Source organism: Tachypleus tridentatus, chromosome 2, assembly GCF_004210375.1.
Source record: "Tachypleus tridentatus isolate NWPU-2018 chromosome 2, ASM421037v1, whole genome shotgun sequence".
NCBI classification, from domain to species: domain Eukaryota; kingdom Metazoa; phylum Arthropoda; class Merostomata; order Xiphosura; family Limulidae; genus Tachypleus; species Tachypleus tridentatus.
This window is the reverse complement of record NC_134826.1, coordinates 29,543,285-29,559,981: the sequence shown is the minus strand read 5'-3', so window position 1 is coordinate 29,559,981 and position 16,697 is coordinate 29,543,285. Positions and strand designations below refer to the sequence as shown.

Below are 16,697 nucleotides of genomic sequence, written 5' to 3'. Positions count from 1 at the left end.
GGATTCCACCACGGACAAGGATATAGTATAAAACATGAAAATTTAGAATACATTGAGCAACTGCTTGTATAATACAGCCAATTACTGCTGCAACATAGTCGTTTATTGATGGCTTACAGACAATGGCAAGATCAAGTTGGGCAAAACCAGTGAAAGAAGGTCAATTTGCATGATCCAGCTTCCACCTGGGCTCGCGGATCAGGTGACATTGGCCATGGTCAGTCTCTCCCAAAATTATAGGAAAATGATCACTGTCTCATGGATTATTGTCAACCCTCCATGAAAAATGGGAGAATAATGAAGGGGAGCAAACCGAGAGATCAATAGGGGTAAAGGACCAACTAGGTGCATGAAAATAAGTGGAAGAACCAGTATTGAAAAGAGAAAGGTTATGATCAAAGAGCATATGCTCTACAGAGTGACCCCTCCCATCAATATCAGCACTTCCCCAAAAGTAATGATGTCCATTAAAGTCCCCCAGGATTAGAAAGGGAGACAGCAACTGTTCAATGAAAGCATCAAGGTCTGATTGATCATATGTCTCTCCAGCCAACAAGTAGAAAGAACAAACAGTAATGGTACAACCCAAGGAAACACCGATGGCTACAGCCTCCAAGGGTGTGTCAAGTGGCAAAGACAGGGAGGACACATGCTGATCAACTAAAAGTGCCACCCCTCCATGCACTCGTCCATCACACAGCCTGTCATTTTTGTACAAATAAAACCGCTAAGAGGTGACTGTATCGGCAGGTTTCAGAAATGTTTCCTGTAAGGAAAGACATACAGGATGGTGGGAAGCAATCAGTGTTTTGATGTCATCCACTCGTCCATCACACAGCCTGTCATTTTTGTACAAATAAAACCGATAAGAGGTGACTGTATCGGCAGGTTTCAGAAATGTTTCCTGTAAGGAAAGACATACAAGATGGTAGGAAGCAATCAGTGTTTTGATGTCATCCAGATTAGAGCGTAAACTTCGCCACTTCCATTGTATTAAGTTAGCCATTTTTATTTACGTGTAGGCAAATTGGGTGGAGAACCCTTCTGCTTACGTCCACGTAAGCTTTCCTTGCTGTCCTTATTCGAGGGAGTTCTTTTGACCTCCATGGATCCTGCCCTGGGTTAACTGAGCAGGTCTTTGCCCTAAAGGTTTGTCTGAAAGAAAATTGTGTGTGTAAAAAATGAGATACAACAGGTGTTATTAATGTTGAAGATTTCTGCTTAGAATCTTCAAGATGTGTTCGTTTACTTGTGGACTCTTTTTTCACTATTTTAAGTTTTTATATGGAGGACCCACAATAAAGAGTGGAAAATTTCTGCACCCACTGACCCCACCCACCATGGAGCCCTACAAGGGGATACACTACAATGTCAAACAAGGACATTGCAGCAATGCCAGGGTTTCGTGAGCACTATACCCAAACACCAGCATAAGATACAATGTCCACAACACCTGCTGAGAACATCCATCACTGGTATTTGGTTGACCCTAGCCCGAGTGGACCAGCCGACTGACCCAAGGTGGACCACCCAAAGGCCACCCATCTACAGGAATTTAAGGCCAAAGTGGTGTGTTAGGGTTGGACCCCTCAACCACAAGGATCCTCTCTTCTCATTCACGGGTCACCACGCTTTAGCAAACACATGGGTGGATGTTTAGATCCCAGAGGAAGTAAACTGAAAGAACAGAACCTTCCCTGGGACGTCCACTTCCCATGTGCCAAGGGGTCATAGAAAAGAAATATTGTTGTGAAAGGTTTTATGATTTTTGTCATATCTAAACTTAAATATCTGAACTTCAAAAGGGTATTTATTTAAATAAATTCACATCCTTTACTTGTCTGTGTTACATGAAGTAATTGCACTGTGGACAGTCTATCTTAGATTCTATCTCTACCCTTATATTATTTTCAGAGTATCCAACTAAGATAAAGACACAGAATACAAGTTTATAATAATAATATTCTTTCTTTACTGAGATACGTGTCAAACCAACATAAAATTCCCATCCAGTATCAATGACTTTATAAAAATGTAGTAAATGTGTGTGTGTGTGTGTGTGTGTTTTCCTATAGCAAAGCCACATCGAGCTATCTGCTGAGTCCACAAAGGGAAATTGAACCTCTGATTTTAGCATTGTAAGTCTATAGATTTACTGCTGTACCAGCGGGGAACTTGTAGTAAATCTTCTTGGACATTGCCACAAGATTATTATCACTAATATAAATATCATCTTTGATGTCAAGAAAACCCACTTTTAGAGAGAAATATATATGTAAAAATGGCTCGTTTCAGTTGAAAACATTTTTTATGTAGAGGAGTGAACAACGTTTCAACCTTCTTCGGTCATCATCAGGTTCACAAAGAAAGGAAGAGGTAACTGACTGGAAGCTGATCACATGTTTGAAAGGGGTTATGTAACTGAGTGTTGGATTGTAGAGGGTGTGCTTAGATGTTTGAATATATAATTTTATATTATTTATTTTATTATTACTATATTATTTTTAACATAGGTATAAAGGTGATGTCGAGAAAACCCACTTATAGAGAAAAATATATACGTAAAAATGGCTCATTTGGGTTGAGAAATATTTTATGTTGTTCGCTCCTCTACATAAAATATCTTACAACCCAAATGAGCCATTTTTACATATATAGGTATAAAGGTGTTCCTTTGTATTGGTTTATTTTGGGCTCGAGTTGTATAAGAAAGGCTTCTTTAATTTTGCATTTATGTTTGTTTCCTTATTTAGTATTTGAGTGTTTTCTATGGTTATGTTGTGTTTATTTGCTTGCAGTGTTAAAAAACATGTGAAGGTGACTTTTTATGTTCTTTGAATCTGGTTTCCATTTTTCTACTTGTTTCTTCAATACAGAAGTTGCAGCAGTTATCACATTGTATTTTATAAATAATGTTGGTGTGGTGTTTGTCAGTGTAGTTTTTACATAGTATAGACCTCAGTTTTGTGCCTGGTTTTTAATGAATTTGGTATTAACTGGAATGTCATATTTTGTTACTAGTTTTTTGCCAAATGTTGGTTATTTTTCTGCTGATATCAGGAATATATGGTATGCAACAGTGTATGGTTTTATGATTTTTTAATTCATGAGATACATTCACTTTTGTTGGGTGATTTGCTTTCTGTCTAGGTGTGTGCATATAATGTTTTCTACGGTTTATGGAGAAAATGTATTGATATTGATGAAGTACTGTTTATTTTTTCTAGTTCATTAATTTTATCTGGTGAGCATAGTTTTATGGCTGTGTTTATTTGGTTTCTTAGTATGTTGAGTTTTTGTTTTGTTTCATGTGCTGAGTCCCAAGGAATCTATAGTCCAGTGTGGGTGATTTTTCGGTGGATTTCCGTTTTAAATTGTGTATCGAACATTGTTCGCTCCTATACGTAAAAAAGTTTCATAACCCAAACGAGCCGTTTTTACATACATAAAGAGCATCTTTCCTATACAAGATCTGTTATGTGGATTATTTCATTTTGGCATTTGTAATTATACATACAGCCTCAGTTTCATTATTTCTAATATAGTTCTTAGCTCAATTAACATAGTTTTTTTGCCTATTTATAGCTTCATCAGAAAATTGGTTAAAATTCATTTAAATTATCATAAATTTGTGATCAATATGTTTTTGAGTTCTAAAATGCATATTTAAAATACAATGAATAAATCTGTGGAGAATCAACATCATCAGAAAAAACATTTCTACAGTGTCTTGATCAACAACAGAAAAAGGCCTCAGTACAAATGTAAATGCTAAATTTCTTGCTTTTTTATATATGTTTTTAATATTACTATAACAGTAAGTAAAATATAAAATTATGAATGTATTAGATAAGATAACTTGAGACACCTAATTTCCCCCAACTACTTGCACATTACATGGTATGATTGTAACTCTATCTGTTTACATAAACATGTCCCGTTATAAATGTTTTTGTGCATACTTGATACAGTTTAAGTATGACTGTAAAGCAATTAAAAACTAAATAAAAGCAAATGTGAAAGACTAAAAGATATGCTCTTTGAATAGAAAAGTTTAATTATTTGTTAAAACATGCAGTCATTCTAAAAATACAGATGAAAGGTAATTTAGGTTTATGTATTTTTTTTCAATTTTCCATTTTATCCTAATTCTTCTGACTCCCTACAGTGAGTGTTAAAGGGAAAACAACAAGTCAAATATGAAGTTTTACCAAAAAAATTTCAATATTCTTTCAAGAGTTTCTGTAAAAACTGTAAAATGAAAACATTTTATTCATATCATGAAAAATTCCTTGCATTCATGACTGATTGTGTAAAGGCTTTAAAAATTTAAGACAAGCTTTAGTATAAATACTTCAACAAAAACTATGAACTTCAGTGTACTAGACTTGTAATGTTTACTACAATTTGACACAATTTCATACGTATACACTTAAAAATATATTTAAAGTTATTATGTATATACAGTGCTCATGAAATCAGTCAAAATAACTGAGACTTAACAGAGAATTAAGACTGGACACAGCAGCTCCATCAAAGCCCTAACACCTCACAAGTCTCTGAAGTATAACACAACATTAACTGCATTTAGAAGAAAAATTCTTCATAAATGCCTTACTATGTAAAAATCATACATTTCATAATCAAGCTTTTGTCCTTTTAATTGGGGCACTATAGCGTCACAAAATACCAGGTGATATACAGCCACCACCAAGTTTTGCACGTCTTCATGAGCCATGTGGAATAAATATCCGACACCAATGAGATCTTGTAGAAATAAACCTAAATGAGCAGACTTTATAGAGAATGAAGATCATCTCAGGAAACAACAACATTCTGTATAAGGCTGTTATAGTATTCAAAACCACAGTAGACAATACCTGTCATAACAGTCCAAGGTGGTTCCTTACACAAAAATATCTAAATGGTTGGTTTCATCTACATCTCAAAGTGTAGTATCTCTTCTTATCAGCTTAATATATGACCACCGATTTATTTTGACTCACTAACTGAATTACTCCCTCTGTAGGATCTCTTTATTAAACTTACTTCTAGATATTACAAATGTACTCAGATATGAAATGAGCAAACCAGACAAGGAGCATATATGGCTAAAAGCCCCTCCTTCCTTATCTAAATATTCTTCCTCCTTCAATAAGATAAATAACAATACCTGACGGAATATATCACTATTATATACTAATAACACTATGTAACACAAATTTTCTTCCTGGATAGAAAGTGTTATTTCTTAATTGTTTATGTTGTAAAAGTAGAGAAAATGGTCATTATTCCCTTCAAACTTTGCTTTTGTGACCTGGGTAACAAAATTTAGAAATTAACCTACTTTTTATGTAAAAGTGGGCAAACTTGCAATTTTCATTTACATAAGGTCCGAATAAAACAACATATGAATCAAGATTTACATGTATTTATACTAAAGTTATACAAAAATGAACAAAAATGTTTAGAAGTGAGTAGTTTTAAAGATTTGCAATTGTATTGTAAATCATTTTCACGTATCAGCCTCCAAATATAGTCTCCCATCATGTTTTCATTATATACGTTATATATATAAGTTGAAGAGAAAAATAGGTCTTTTCCATTTACTTTAGACAAAAGCAATTGGGAAATAACACTTTCTACCCAGGAACAAGAAAAAGTAAAAATTTTGTTTCATAATGTAATCAACTGTTCCATTTTTTAGTTTTGGGCACTGGGCAAGTAGAATATTTGGCACCTGTCCAGTAAAAGTGGTTCTCTCTGGGTACTCCAATTTCCCCAACAAATAATTTATTTGCCACTGGATTGATATATCCCACGCACCATGGCCCTGAGAGGGCCCTTTTTTTTTTAATACTATATATACATTTCTCTCTTTTGAAACCCTTTCCTTTCTTTTTTCAGTTTTTCACTGTTTTTCTTTCTTTCCTTCCTTGTTTGTTTTTGTCCCATATATCACCAGTTAAGTTAATACCTGCATCTCCCTGCTCAACTATCGACCATTGACCATTAGCTCCCCTATTATAAATCTGGCTCTTTTGCCACCTTCTTCACAGCTGTTCCTGACATTTCTGGCTCATAATTTTCATTCCAAAAGCTAAATCATCAATCCACTAAGCTGGAGATTTAACCTAATACTGTTAGCACCTAATCTTAATCTCACATGTGAGGCTGAAGAGAAATATGTTTTTGAGCAAGATCATGTATGAAATGTACAATAAATTAAAAAAAAATCTAAAACAAAAGCACTTTTAAAGAGTGGCATAATATTCAATTGTTCAAAAGTGCTAAAGTAGTTGATCTTTATTTGAAATTCATTGTATGTTACGTTAGGCAGGAAAATCCTTGAAAAAAAAAAGGCTCTTGTTCTAGGAACCTTGTTATTTTCCTCTTTTAGGAATATGCTCATCTTGAATTAAAAGTAAATTATGTATAAGCAAGTTTTTATAATTTTTAATTACTATGTATCTTGATAAACAATTATAAAAAAATTACATTCCATAAAGTGTTTTTTTTTAACTTGGTAACACTGTTGAAATGAACAAATTAATTATTCTATAACACACCACAAAAACTGAACAAAAAGTTAGTAATTTCCATAAGGCAAGATATCATACACATTTTTTTAATTACATATAGAGCTGTCTCTCATCAACAAATTAATTATTTTTGTTAGTCCACTACAAAAGTTAAATATTCTTACCTTGTCAATTCTCAAGACAGATGCACCAAAGTCACTAAGGGTCATACCACAAAATGGAGCAGGAGCCAATCCACTTAGTTCAATGACTTTAATCCCTTTCAGTGCCATAATAACAGAGCCTAAAAAACAAAACTGTTTCAAACATTCTTCTTCATAGGGCAATAAAGGGTATTCACTTTTGCTGAATATTAGTGCTTAATCAGGAGCGAAACAGTCAAATTTGTAATTTCATTTAGTAAGAACAGTGGAATTCAAAACCTAATACAGACAAGAGAAATTAGAATGTTAAAAATAACAAAGAACAAGTTAAGCCACAGGTTGTTTATTTAATTAATTAACCTTTTTGTTGCAGGCTCGGTATAACATATTCGAGTTCATCTACACATTAAGTATTTGTACTATAACTTTTGATACAGCATGTGTTTCTTCACAACATTTGGTAGACTTTTAATGAAGATTACAAGTATTTTGCTTACAAAAATATCAGGTTTTAATGAAGTAATTTTACTAAGATTTGTTTTGCGAAAATAGTCTTTCGTTACTAGTCTGAATGCAAAGTAATTTCATGTTACAATTAAAAACTATTCTTCATCCCAAAAATCTCATTTGCATATCTTTAAAACCTCCAAAGTACATGTCAAACATTTGTTTTCAGTAAGACTGATATTTTCTATATTCTAAACTATGTGGTATCTGTCACTTAACCAACCCTGTAACCATCATAAAACATTTGGAAATAAATATAAATTACACTTTTTTCATATTAATATGACTATATACGAAAACACAATAATACAAATGTTTAGTCTAAGTAGCTTAAGTCTCATAATGCTATATATTTACATATATATTTTATTATATTGGCATTTTAGTTATGCCTAGCTAACATTACAAGTCGCACTGACCCAGTTCATGTGCACTCTTCTTAAAATATAGGACAATAAATCAAGAAGTAAAGCAAACTTTTCTCTATGATATTTAAACTCAGTTTCTGCTGGACATAGATTGCTAAGCCTTTTAAAATTTTGCACATGTAGGACAAACAAAATTTAAGGTTTTACACAGTTGAATAAGCAAGAAAATCATAAATAACTAGACTGATACTATACAATTCACAATAATTTATTAAGCTTAGTAAGAAAACATCTCTTTGAACATTCTAAGCTGTTTATTGGTTATTCATGTCATATATTGTAGTGAATGTATATAAAGAACCATTTTCAACAATGGAAAGGTGAACATGGTCAGTCTTTGATTCAGTACATAAACCATATCTCAGCAAAATAAAAAGATATGCTAATTTTGTATTTTATCTTGATAATATCAGTAATTGAAGTTCTTGATTTGTACAAAACTATACTTAGTATTTTGACATTACAAACAACTAATTTTAAACAGTGCTGCATTCAACATATCATGTAACCCACTAAAATCAATAATGTTATTTTAATATTTACTTTTACATTAAGAAATTAACTAGCATATAATTTTAGAATTTTAATTATTATCTACAATTTGATTCCAAACTTATTGACATATATTCATAAAATAGTAGTTCAATAAAATTTTGAATGCAAGTCAAAAAACATGATAACATGGCCTTTGACCAGTGACCCACTGAGAAAGGGTTAAAACTCATAATTACATTAATTTACAAATAAAATTGACAATAGTATGGTTAACTGCTTGATGTTTTTTACCTAAATATGTTATAGTTAGATACAGTTTAAATTCTATTTAGATCTTACTATTATATCTTAGGTAATTAAGTATTAGTTATGGTTTATTAGACATAATTAAAAGGTGTAAATGTTATTTTTAAATTTACATCATACTTTGCTTCCATTCACAAGGCTTAAGATATCTTGCATAGAACAAAACTTTTGCCAAAGGGTTGCACCTGTCTGAAAAGAAATATACCTCATGGGCACCATTGACTGTATCAACATCAATAACATGGTAAAAGACAAAAAAGAAAACATTAAAATTAACTTGATATTTACCTTCAATAAACTTTTCACATCCTTTTAGGAAATACTGTGGATTATCCAAATAAAATATGAAGAAAAGTATTGTTATACTTAAAATGAAAATCACCTTGCATTCAATTCGTTAATAGTTTGAATACAAATAACAGAAAAGATATTTTAGTAAAAACAATAAAAAAACCATAATTATTTGTATAGAATACTCATGATATTTATTGACATCTTACCAATTTTTGCAAAGTGAAAAAATCTCAGTTACTGCATGAACTATTGTACAAGCAAAATTCAAAAGTCTTATCAGCTGGTACAAATATGTATACATAATGAATACAGTGTGGCATACTATAAGTTTTCACCACTGCTAGACTATGTGTGCAATTCTCTTCAAAATCTTTAAATTTTGCATCAAAAATTCACTTAGAGGCTTGCAAGGTAGGGATTGGATCCTTTTCAGTCAGTGATTTTCTAACTGTGTGACTGTCATAACTTATCAGCTAACCACTCAATGTGCTCCATGTTATATCATAAAACATAAATAGCACCTTAAAAAGCAAAGATTTCAAAGCCATTTCAACTTATTTTTCAAACTTTTAGCTACAATTTTCAGTTATGTAAACTGTTTATTAACCAAATATTAGGTGCATCTAAGCTTTATATGACTGAATAGTAACCATAGGGTGTAGTGCATATGTGGTATTTCACTAAAAACCATGGGTGAGGAGATTTCTATGCTATTTGTGTGCTAGCACATACCAAAGTACTGAAAATGAATTCACTCAGAAATATCCCTTTATTCTACCACATGGTACAAGCATTATTATACCTCCAAGTAGGAAATACTAGCCACTAGAAAAGTCACTGAGTAATAGTCTTCAGACCTTTCAAATGTTGATGTTTATAAAGATATCAGTGTGCAACATACTGAGAATCTTTTCCTTTCAAGCTCCATGTAGGAAACAAATGCTGTCTCTCTCAGTCTCTTAACATAGTTAGGGAATTGATATAAAGTGTTGTATTTAGAAGAACTTAAGCAAACTATGTCTAGGCCCGGTCTTAACAAATATTTTCAGAGATAAGAGATAGCCAAAAAACTCAGGAATCATGTGTGCCTAATCTAATGTTACAGCTTATTTACTTTTACAACAACATATACATGCTAATGATCACTTGATATCAGCAACCACTTGACAGTATTTCCTGATATAGCTTCCTTTGGTCTAGTCTAGGTCTAAACACGTGCCTGAACTGATGAAATTGAGAAAAAGAAAAACCAAATGGTGAAAGATTTTCAACATACTGTACTATTGAAGCTGTTAATTCCTCAAAAAAACATGAAAAGTGATGAATCTGTCATTGGAATCCATGAAACAAACTTCAATTTAGGACTGCAAGAACACAAATATTGAGATTGAGGTTCTGTTTAGCACAGCTCTATGCATAAATGAAATGGGAGAAAATAGTAAATGACATGAAGAAACATTTGTCAATGCCTGATATAAATAGCATTTTAGGGCCATAGCTGCATATAACAGTGATCAGGGTCCAAGATGTCATAGAGATGAAAAACAGCTATCAAATGAATTGTGGGAAAATAAAATTTATCCCCTTCCCTGACAACCAATCTTAGGTTGGAATGACCTGTCTGAATAATGAAGGACTTAAATAGAATGATAAAGAATCCTGTGCATATGCAGTGCAAACAACTCTGACTGATAATGTATACAGGCCAGCAGCAACAGAAAAGAAACTTTAAGAGTCGAGACAAAGCATGTAATATCTTGATATCTAAATTAGGCAACGGAAAAAGACTTTTGGGACAAAGAACATGGAATGACAATAGATAGCACTGGGGATTCCAATAATTTCTGAAAATTTAATAAGCAAAATGTTGATAAAAACCACCTTATAGAAGATGATTTTAGATGATAATACACTCTTATCAAAATGCTTGGTCAGACATACAATGGTTGGCTCATTTGAGTGAAATTGGTTCAACTTCTATGTGAGAGACCATTGTTGATTGTCATTTTCTCTAATAACTTTCATACATGAAACTCAAGGTATGAAATGTCAGGCAGCTAATGTCAGATTGTGGTTGTCTCCACAGTGATAGCCAAAGAAGTGGCAGAAATGGAAAATATTGAAGATACTGAAAAAGCATAAATCACAGTTGAGCTAGCCAATCTGAAGCAACTAGCAGCACATGACAAGGGGTAGATTGAACCAAAGCTAGGACTCTGGATAACAGATAAATCAGAGGAAAGGAAGAGGTGCATTCCTGCCACTCTTGACTAAATGTCTCCACTATAAATGCCCAAGGATGAGGTAGGTACCAGAGACCAAAATTGTAATTGCGAGTTCCAAAGAGAGACAAATGCACCTATCACTGATGTTTCAAGGTAAAAGCAAGGTGATTTTCATGCTAAAAGTAAAAAGTACTTTTCACTTTATAGTTTTCAAATTTCATTTTCACAACCACTAAAAACATCCTTAATGAATATCAAAAGCATTTTCAGGTAAAAATCTTATATTTTGTTCTACCTTCTTTCTCCTAATATTAACTGTAGCAAAATCATCAATGTGACTGAAATAACAAATTGAAAAGTGAGATAAAATGAATAATACCATTTTTTTTCATGAATTTTTTTATAAACTGAAACTTAAAGTTTCTATTTCTAATATTTTCAAAAGTGTTTTCTTTTATTCTTTTGCCCACGTTATTAGGTTGATAGTGCGTGTATTCTGAACTCATTTTAACATAAAAGTTAACCTAATTACTTTTGTTGCTAAGCAGCAAGACATAAAAATCCATTGTTGGAATGCATTGTTACCAATATTCACTGACTTTTCCATATATATAAGAAGTTGTTATATACGGAAAAGATGGGTGAGCATTAGCACAAGTATAAGACCAGATCAGACAGAAGGCAGCAAGATCCAGAGCTAGGAGATGGAGAATTGATTGATTAATTGATTTAGTGTTTTATGGCACAAAGCAGCGAGGCTATCTGAGCCAGACATTCGGTAAAAATGTAAAAAAAAACTAAAAAAAAACGTAGTAATAGACATAAATGGAAATGAAGGTAAAAACAAAAAAGTATAAAACCAATGTTGACACCTAGTCTACAATGTTAAGATAGAAGGCAGTGTATAAGCAGTTGTAAGGTATTTACTCTAGCAAAAAGGTAATGATCATAACCCACCAGGAAGACTAACAGGTAAGTTCAAGAACCACCATCAGTCACCTGAAGTTGGTCTTTCCAGTCCTGGTTCCAGGTTATGTGTCATAGCAACCAGTATCAAAATGTAAAAGAATAGAAGTTTTAAAAAATGCATAGCAAAATTGTAACAATGAGTAGCCAAATGTCCAGTGAAAAGATAAAGTCAAGTAAATGGAGTAAAATTTGTAAAAGTAATTGAAGATAAAAGCAAAACGGCAATTAAAACAGAAAATGGCGTAAAAACCAATGTTGACATCCAGTCAACAAAGTTGTAAAGAGCTACCTGTAGCAGAATGGTAATGATCATAACCCGCCAGGAAGACTAACAGGTAAGTATAAAAACCACCGTCAGTCACCTGAAGTTGGTCTTTCCAGTCCTGGTTCCGGGTTATGAGTCAATATGGCCAGTACTAAAAAGTTAAGTAGTAAAAGTGTGAAATGATATGCAGCAAAAGTATAATAACAACTTGCCAGGATGACTAACGAGTAGTTCAAACGGATAGTTCAAACAGTAGTGTTAGTCACCTGAAGTTGGCCTTTCCAGTTCTGGTGTCGAGTTACTTAATGTTCTGGCCATTGTCCAATGTCAAATTGAAGGAGAGAGATTAAAACTGTAAAAAAAGAACCACAATTAAAAAGGTGTAATGAATAAATGGGAATTGAATGATTGTTTGAAAGATATTCATTGAATAAAAGATGGTACTTCCAATCTGGAGTATCTGCCTTTTTTAGGTGACTGAAAGAAAGGTCACATTTGAGGGCTGTAATAAGCCATGGTGGGATGGGCCAACCTGTGGAATCTGCAATGTTATCCAAGGACAGACCCAATTCATCCAATTGCGCCCGGATGCAAAGGCCAAATGGAGCAATGACAGATCGTCTGTTCTGAAAAAGTACTGCCCACCGAGGAAGGAAAACACATTTCCAGGTGGGATTCTTTGGTAAGGAATGAAGTTTCGAAGTATATTGTAAAGATAGTTGCAAACGGCGAAGGTGTAGAGAAGGTTCATGAGATTCAATGTATATACTTTGAACTGGAGAGGTACGGAAAGCCCCAGTGCAGAGTCGAAGTCCTTGGTGATGAATGGGGTCCAGCATCTTTAAGGCCGAGGGTCTGGCAGAGCCACAGACCACTGATCGAGTTTCGATCTAATAAGAGCACAATATACCTTTAACATTGAACAGCAATCTGCCCCCCAACTGGTAGAAGAGAGAACAGGGAGGATGTTCAGTGCTCTTGTGCATTTGACCCAAAGCTGCTTTAAGTGTGGTATAAATGTCAGTTTACGATCAAAGATAAGCCCCAAGAACTTGGTCTCCGGGACCACTGGCAGCAAAACTTCACTGATATGAAGTTCAGGATTAGGGTGAATACCCCGTCAACGGCAAAAGTGCATGCATACAGTTTTGGAGAGAGAGAAATTAAAGCCGTTCGCCAGAGTCCACTTCCATTACACAATTGAGGCGGTTTGTAGTTGCCGCTCAATATATCTCATGTTTGACGACTGACATGAGATGTGAAAGTCGTCGACATACAGCCCATTCACAACAGTGAGAGGGAGTTGTTCAGTGATGGCATTTATCTTTATACTGAAGAGTGTAACACTCAATACACAGCCTTGAGGGACTCCAAGTTCCTGTACAAAAGAACGGAAAGTGTCGAACCCACACGAACTTGGAATCTCCTGTCCATTAAAAAATTTTTAATAAACATGGGTAGATGGCCACGTAACCCATATGTATGGAGGTCTCATAAACGTCATACCTCCATGTTGTGTCGTAAGCCTTCTCCATGTCAAAGAATATTGATACAAGATGTTGGCGGTTGAGAAAGGCTTCTCTGATAGATGTTTCAAGATGAATTAGGTGGTCTGTGGTGGAGTGCTGTCGATGGAACCCACACTGGGTGGGCGAGAGGAGGTTGTTTGATTCAAGGAACCAAACAAGACGAGCATTAACCGTCCTTTCTAATGTCTTACAGAGACAGCTCGTCAAAGCAATTTGACGATAGTTTGAAGGAATCTTGGGATCTTTCCCTGGCTTAGAGAAAGGTAAAATAATAGCCTGGCGCCAGGCATCAGGAAAAACATTCTCCTGCCCGATCCGGTTGAAAACAATCAGAAGGACATCAAGAGAAGCAGGAGATAGATGGTGCAGCATGTCATAATGAATATCATCAGGTCCAACAGACGTACTGGCAGACCAATGAAGGCCCATTTTTAGTTCCACCAGGGTAAAGGGACTATTATAGTCAAAGAAACAGTCAGTTCAAAAGGAAAGAGGTGATCGCTCTGCCTGAGTCTTGATGGCAAGGAAGGTGGAGGAACAAGCAGAAGTGCTAGATACCCGGCAAAAGCTTTCACCTAGAGTGTTAGCGATGTTTCGAACATCAGTCACCTCCTGACCATCAGAGAGTAAGATCGAGAGGGGGACAGAATTGTAGTGCCCATTAACCTTTTGAATCCTGTCCCATATGATCTTGGAACTGGTGGTAGAAGATATGCTGGTTGTGAACTTAATCCAAGATTCCTTCTGGCTTTGACGTCTTACCCACCTAGCATGTGCACGGGCCCGTTGGAAAGCAACCCGGTTTGAAAGTGTGGGATATCTACGAAAAGTATCCCAGGCCCGCTTTTGAGCCTTCCATGCTAAGTGGCAAGCAGGATTCCACCACGGACGAGGATATCGTGGAAAACGTGTCGAGGTTTTAGGATTACACTGGCATGTGTAATACAGTCAGTTACCGCTGCTACACAGTCGTCTATTGATGGCTGATTTACGATAGCAGGATCAAGTTCTGCGAGAGCAGTGAAAGTGGACCCGTCTGCCTGACCCAGCTTCCACCGGGGGCACGCGGGTAGGGTGACATCGACCACGGCCAGTCTCTCTCAAAAGGATCGGATAATGATCACTGCATAGTGGATTACTGTCAACCCTCCATGAAAAATGGGAGAATAATGAAGGGGAGCAAACTGAGAGATCAATAGCAGTAAAGGACTGACTAGGTGCATGAAAGTAAGTGGAAGAACCAGTATTGAAAAGAGAAAGATTGTGATCAGAGAGCATCCACTCTACAGATCGGCCCCTCCCATCAATAATAGCACTTCCCCAGAGGGGATGATGTCCATTAAAATCCCCTAGGATTAGAAATGGAGATGGCAATTGTTCAACGAGAGCATCAAGATCTGATTGATCATATGTCTCTCCAGGGGACAGGTACAGAGAACAAACAGTGATGGTATGACCCAAGGAAACATGGATGGCTACAGCCTCCAAGAGTGTGTTGAGTGACAAAGGGAGATGGAGAATAAGTTATTGAAAGAAAAAGGGTTAGCTATACAATGACTAATGGAATCTCCAAGATATCACCCTGATCAAAACTGGGGTAGAAGATACATTCTACAGACTGAACCTAGTCTGGCCATGAGATAAGTTTTCAACCTTCTTCATAGTACCTGGTACATGACAGACAAGAAAACCAACATGTGTAAAATTGGTCCAAAAAGAAAGGTACTGGGTTTGAAAGCAAAGTTCTGTTTCAGAGCCCCCTTAGGCAGTTAACTGAGAAAAAGTTTGAGTTGTTTAAAAAATAACATAACAAAATGATCCACTAAGAGAGATAATAATGGGATCATACTCAACAGTTTACCAGAAGTTCAAGAATTTGGATATGGAAATAGAAATCATCTAAGGTTAATGTGCCAGGTGTAAATCTGACATTCAGAGATGCTTCAAACAAGAGGAGGATACATACATGAAGAAGTGTATGTATGATCAACATGGGTGGAAATAATGGAACACAGAATTATACTGGATTTACCCAGCCATCCATACAAATATTAGAATAGAGGAAAGAACAGGAGAATCACTGAAGTCAAAGAATCCCATGAAGCATACCTTTCATCAACCAAGAACCAATGGATGAGGTACACATGCATGCAAAACAATGGGATAAGTAGTCCTCAACAAAATGTGGTCACCAAACACTAAACTTCATATACAGAATGAGAGACAGATAGGTGCAAATTCTAGTGATTGCAAGGTTCACAGCTTACAGGGAGAAGACTTATCTCAGCAGAGAATGAGTTGAGCCACTTCCCAGTGAATAAGATATTGAGTATAGGTGAAAAATTGGAGATGAACAACATATGCAAACAGATGTTGGATACAGAGAGGAAGAGAAAGGAGAATGGGAAGGGTAACAGAAAAGAAAGTCTGTGGGTAAAAAGCATATAAACCCATGTGTGGTTGGCACTTAGTGGCACAAAGCAACTAGGTTATCTATGTTAAACAAGTTAAAAAGTAAAAATAAATATAAAATTATTAAAAGACATATAAAGGAATCGTGTTAATCTAAAAGTCCAATTTTTTAACTAAAAACTTATAATTAAAAAATCCAAAGGCCTTAAAAAATTTAAAATTACAACTGATGTAGGCAGTGCTACCATCAACAATGACACTGACAAACATCAAGATTGAACCCCATGGTAAAAATATGTCTAAAATGGTACCATTGTTACAACCATGTGCAATGGCACAACAGTTAAATGTGGGCTATTTTGACTTAAGTGTCACACAAACCCCAAGCTGGTGCATTAGTTCCAGATAAAAGAAAGCAGTGGGTTCAAAAACTGACTAATGTGTAGCCTAGCCAGAACAACTTCCTCCTTTCAATCCCTATGGAAGCAAGACTGCCAAAGAGCAATAAAAGGTTTGATTTGGAAAAGCTTGTTGTCATGTTGCTCACTTCAAGTTGACTGCCAACTAGCAGTCTTAAATACA

General features: G+C 35.1%; 1 protein-coding gene across 1 annotated transcript in view; it reads right to left on the bottom strand.

The window, feature by feature from the left end:
• LOC143240149 (alpha-methylacyl-CoA racemase-like) overlaps window positions 1–16,697 on the bottom strand; it is a 65,170-nt gene that overhangs the window by 34,325 nt on the left and 14,148 nt on the right. Inside the window, exon 2 of the mRNA XM_076482111.1 lies at window positions 6,707–6,825. Within this exon, the coding sequence (XP_076338226.1) occupies window positions 6,707–6,814 (108 nt within the window). The 5' untranslated portion in view covers window positions 6,815–6,825. The remainder of the gene's footprint in view (window positions 1–6,706; window positions 6,826–16,697) is intronic.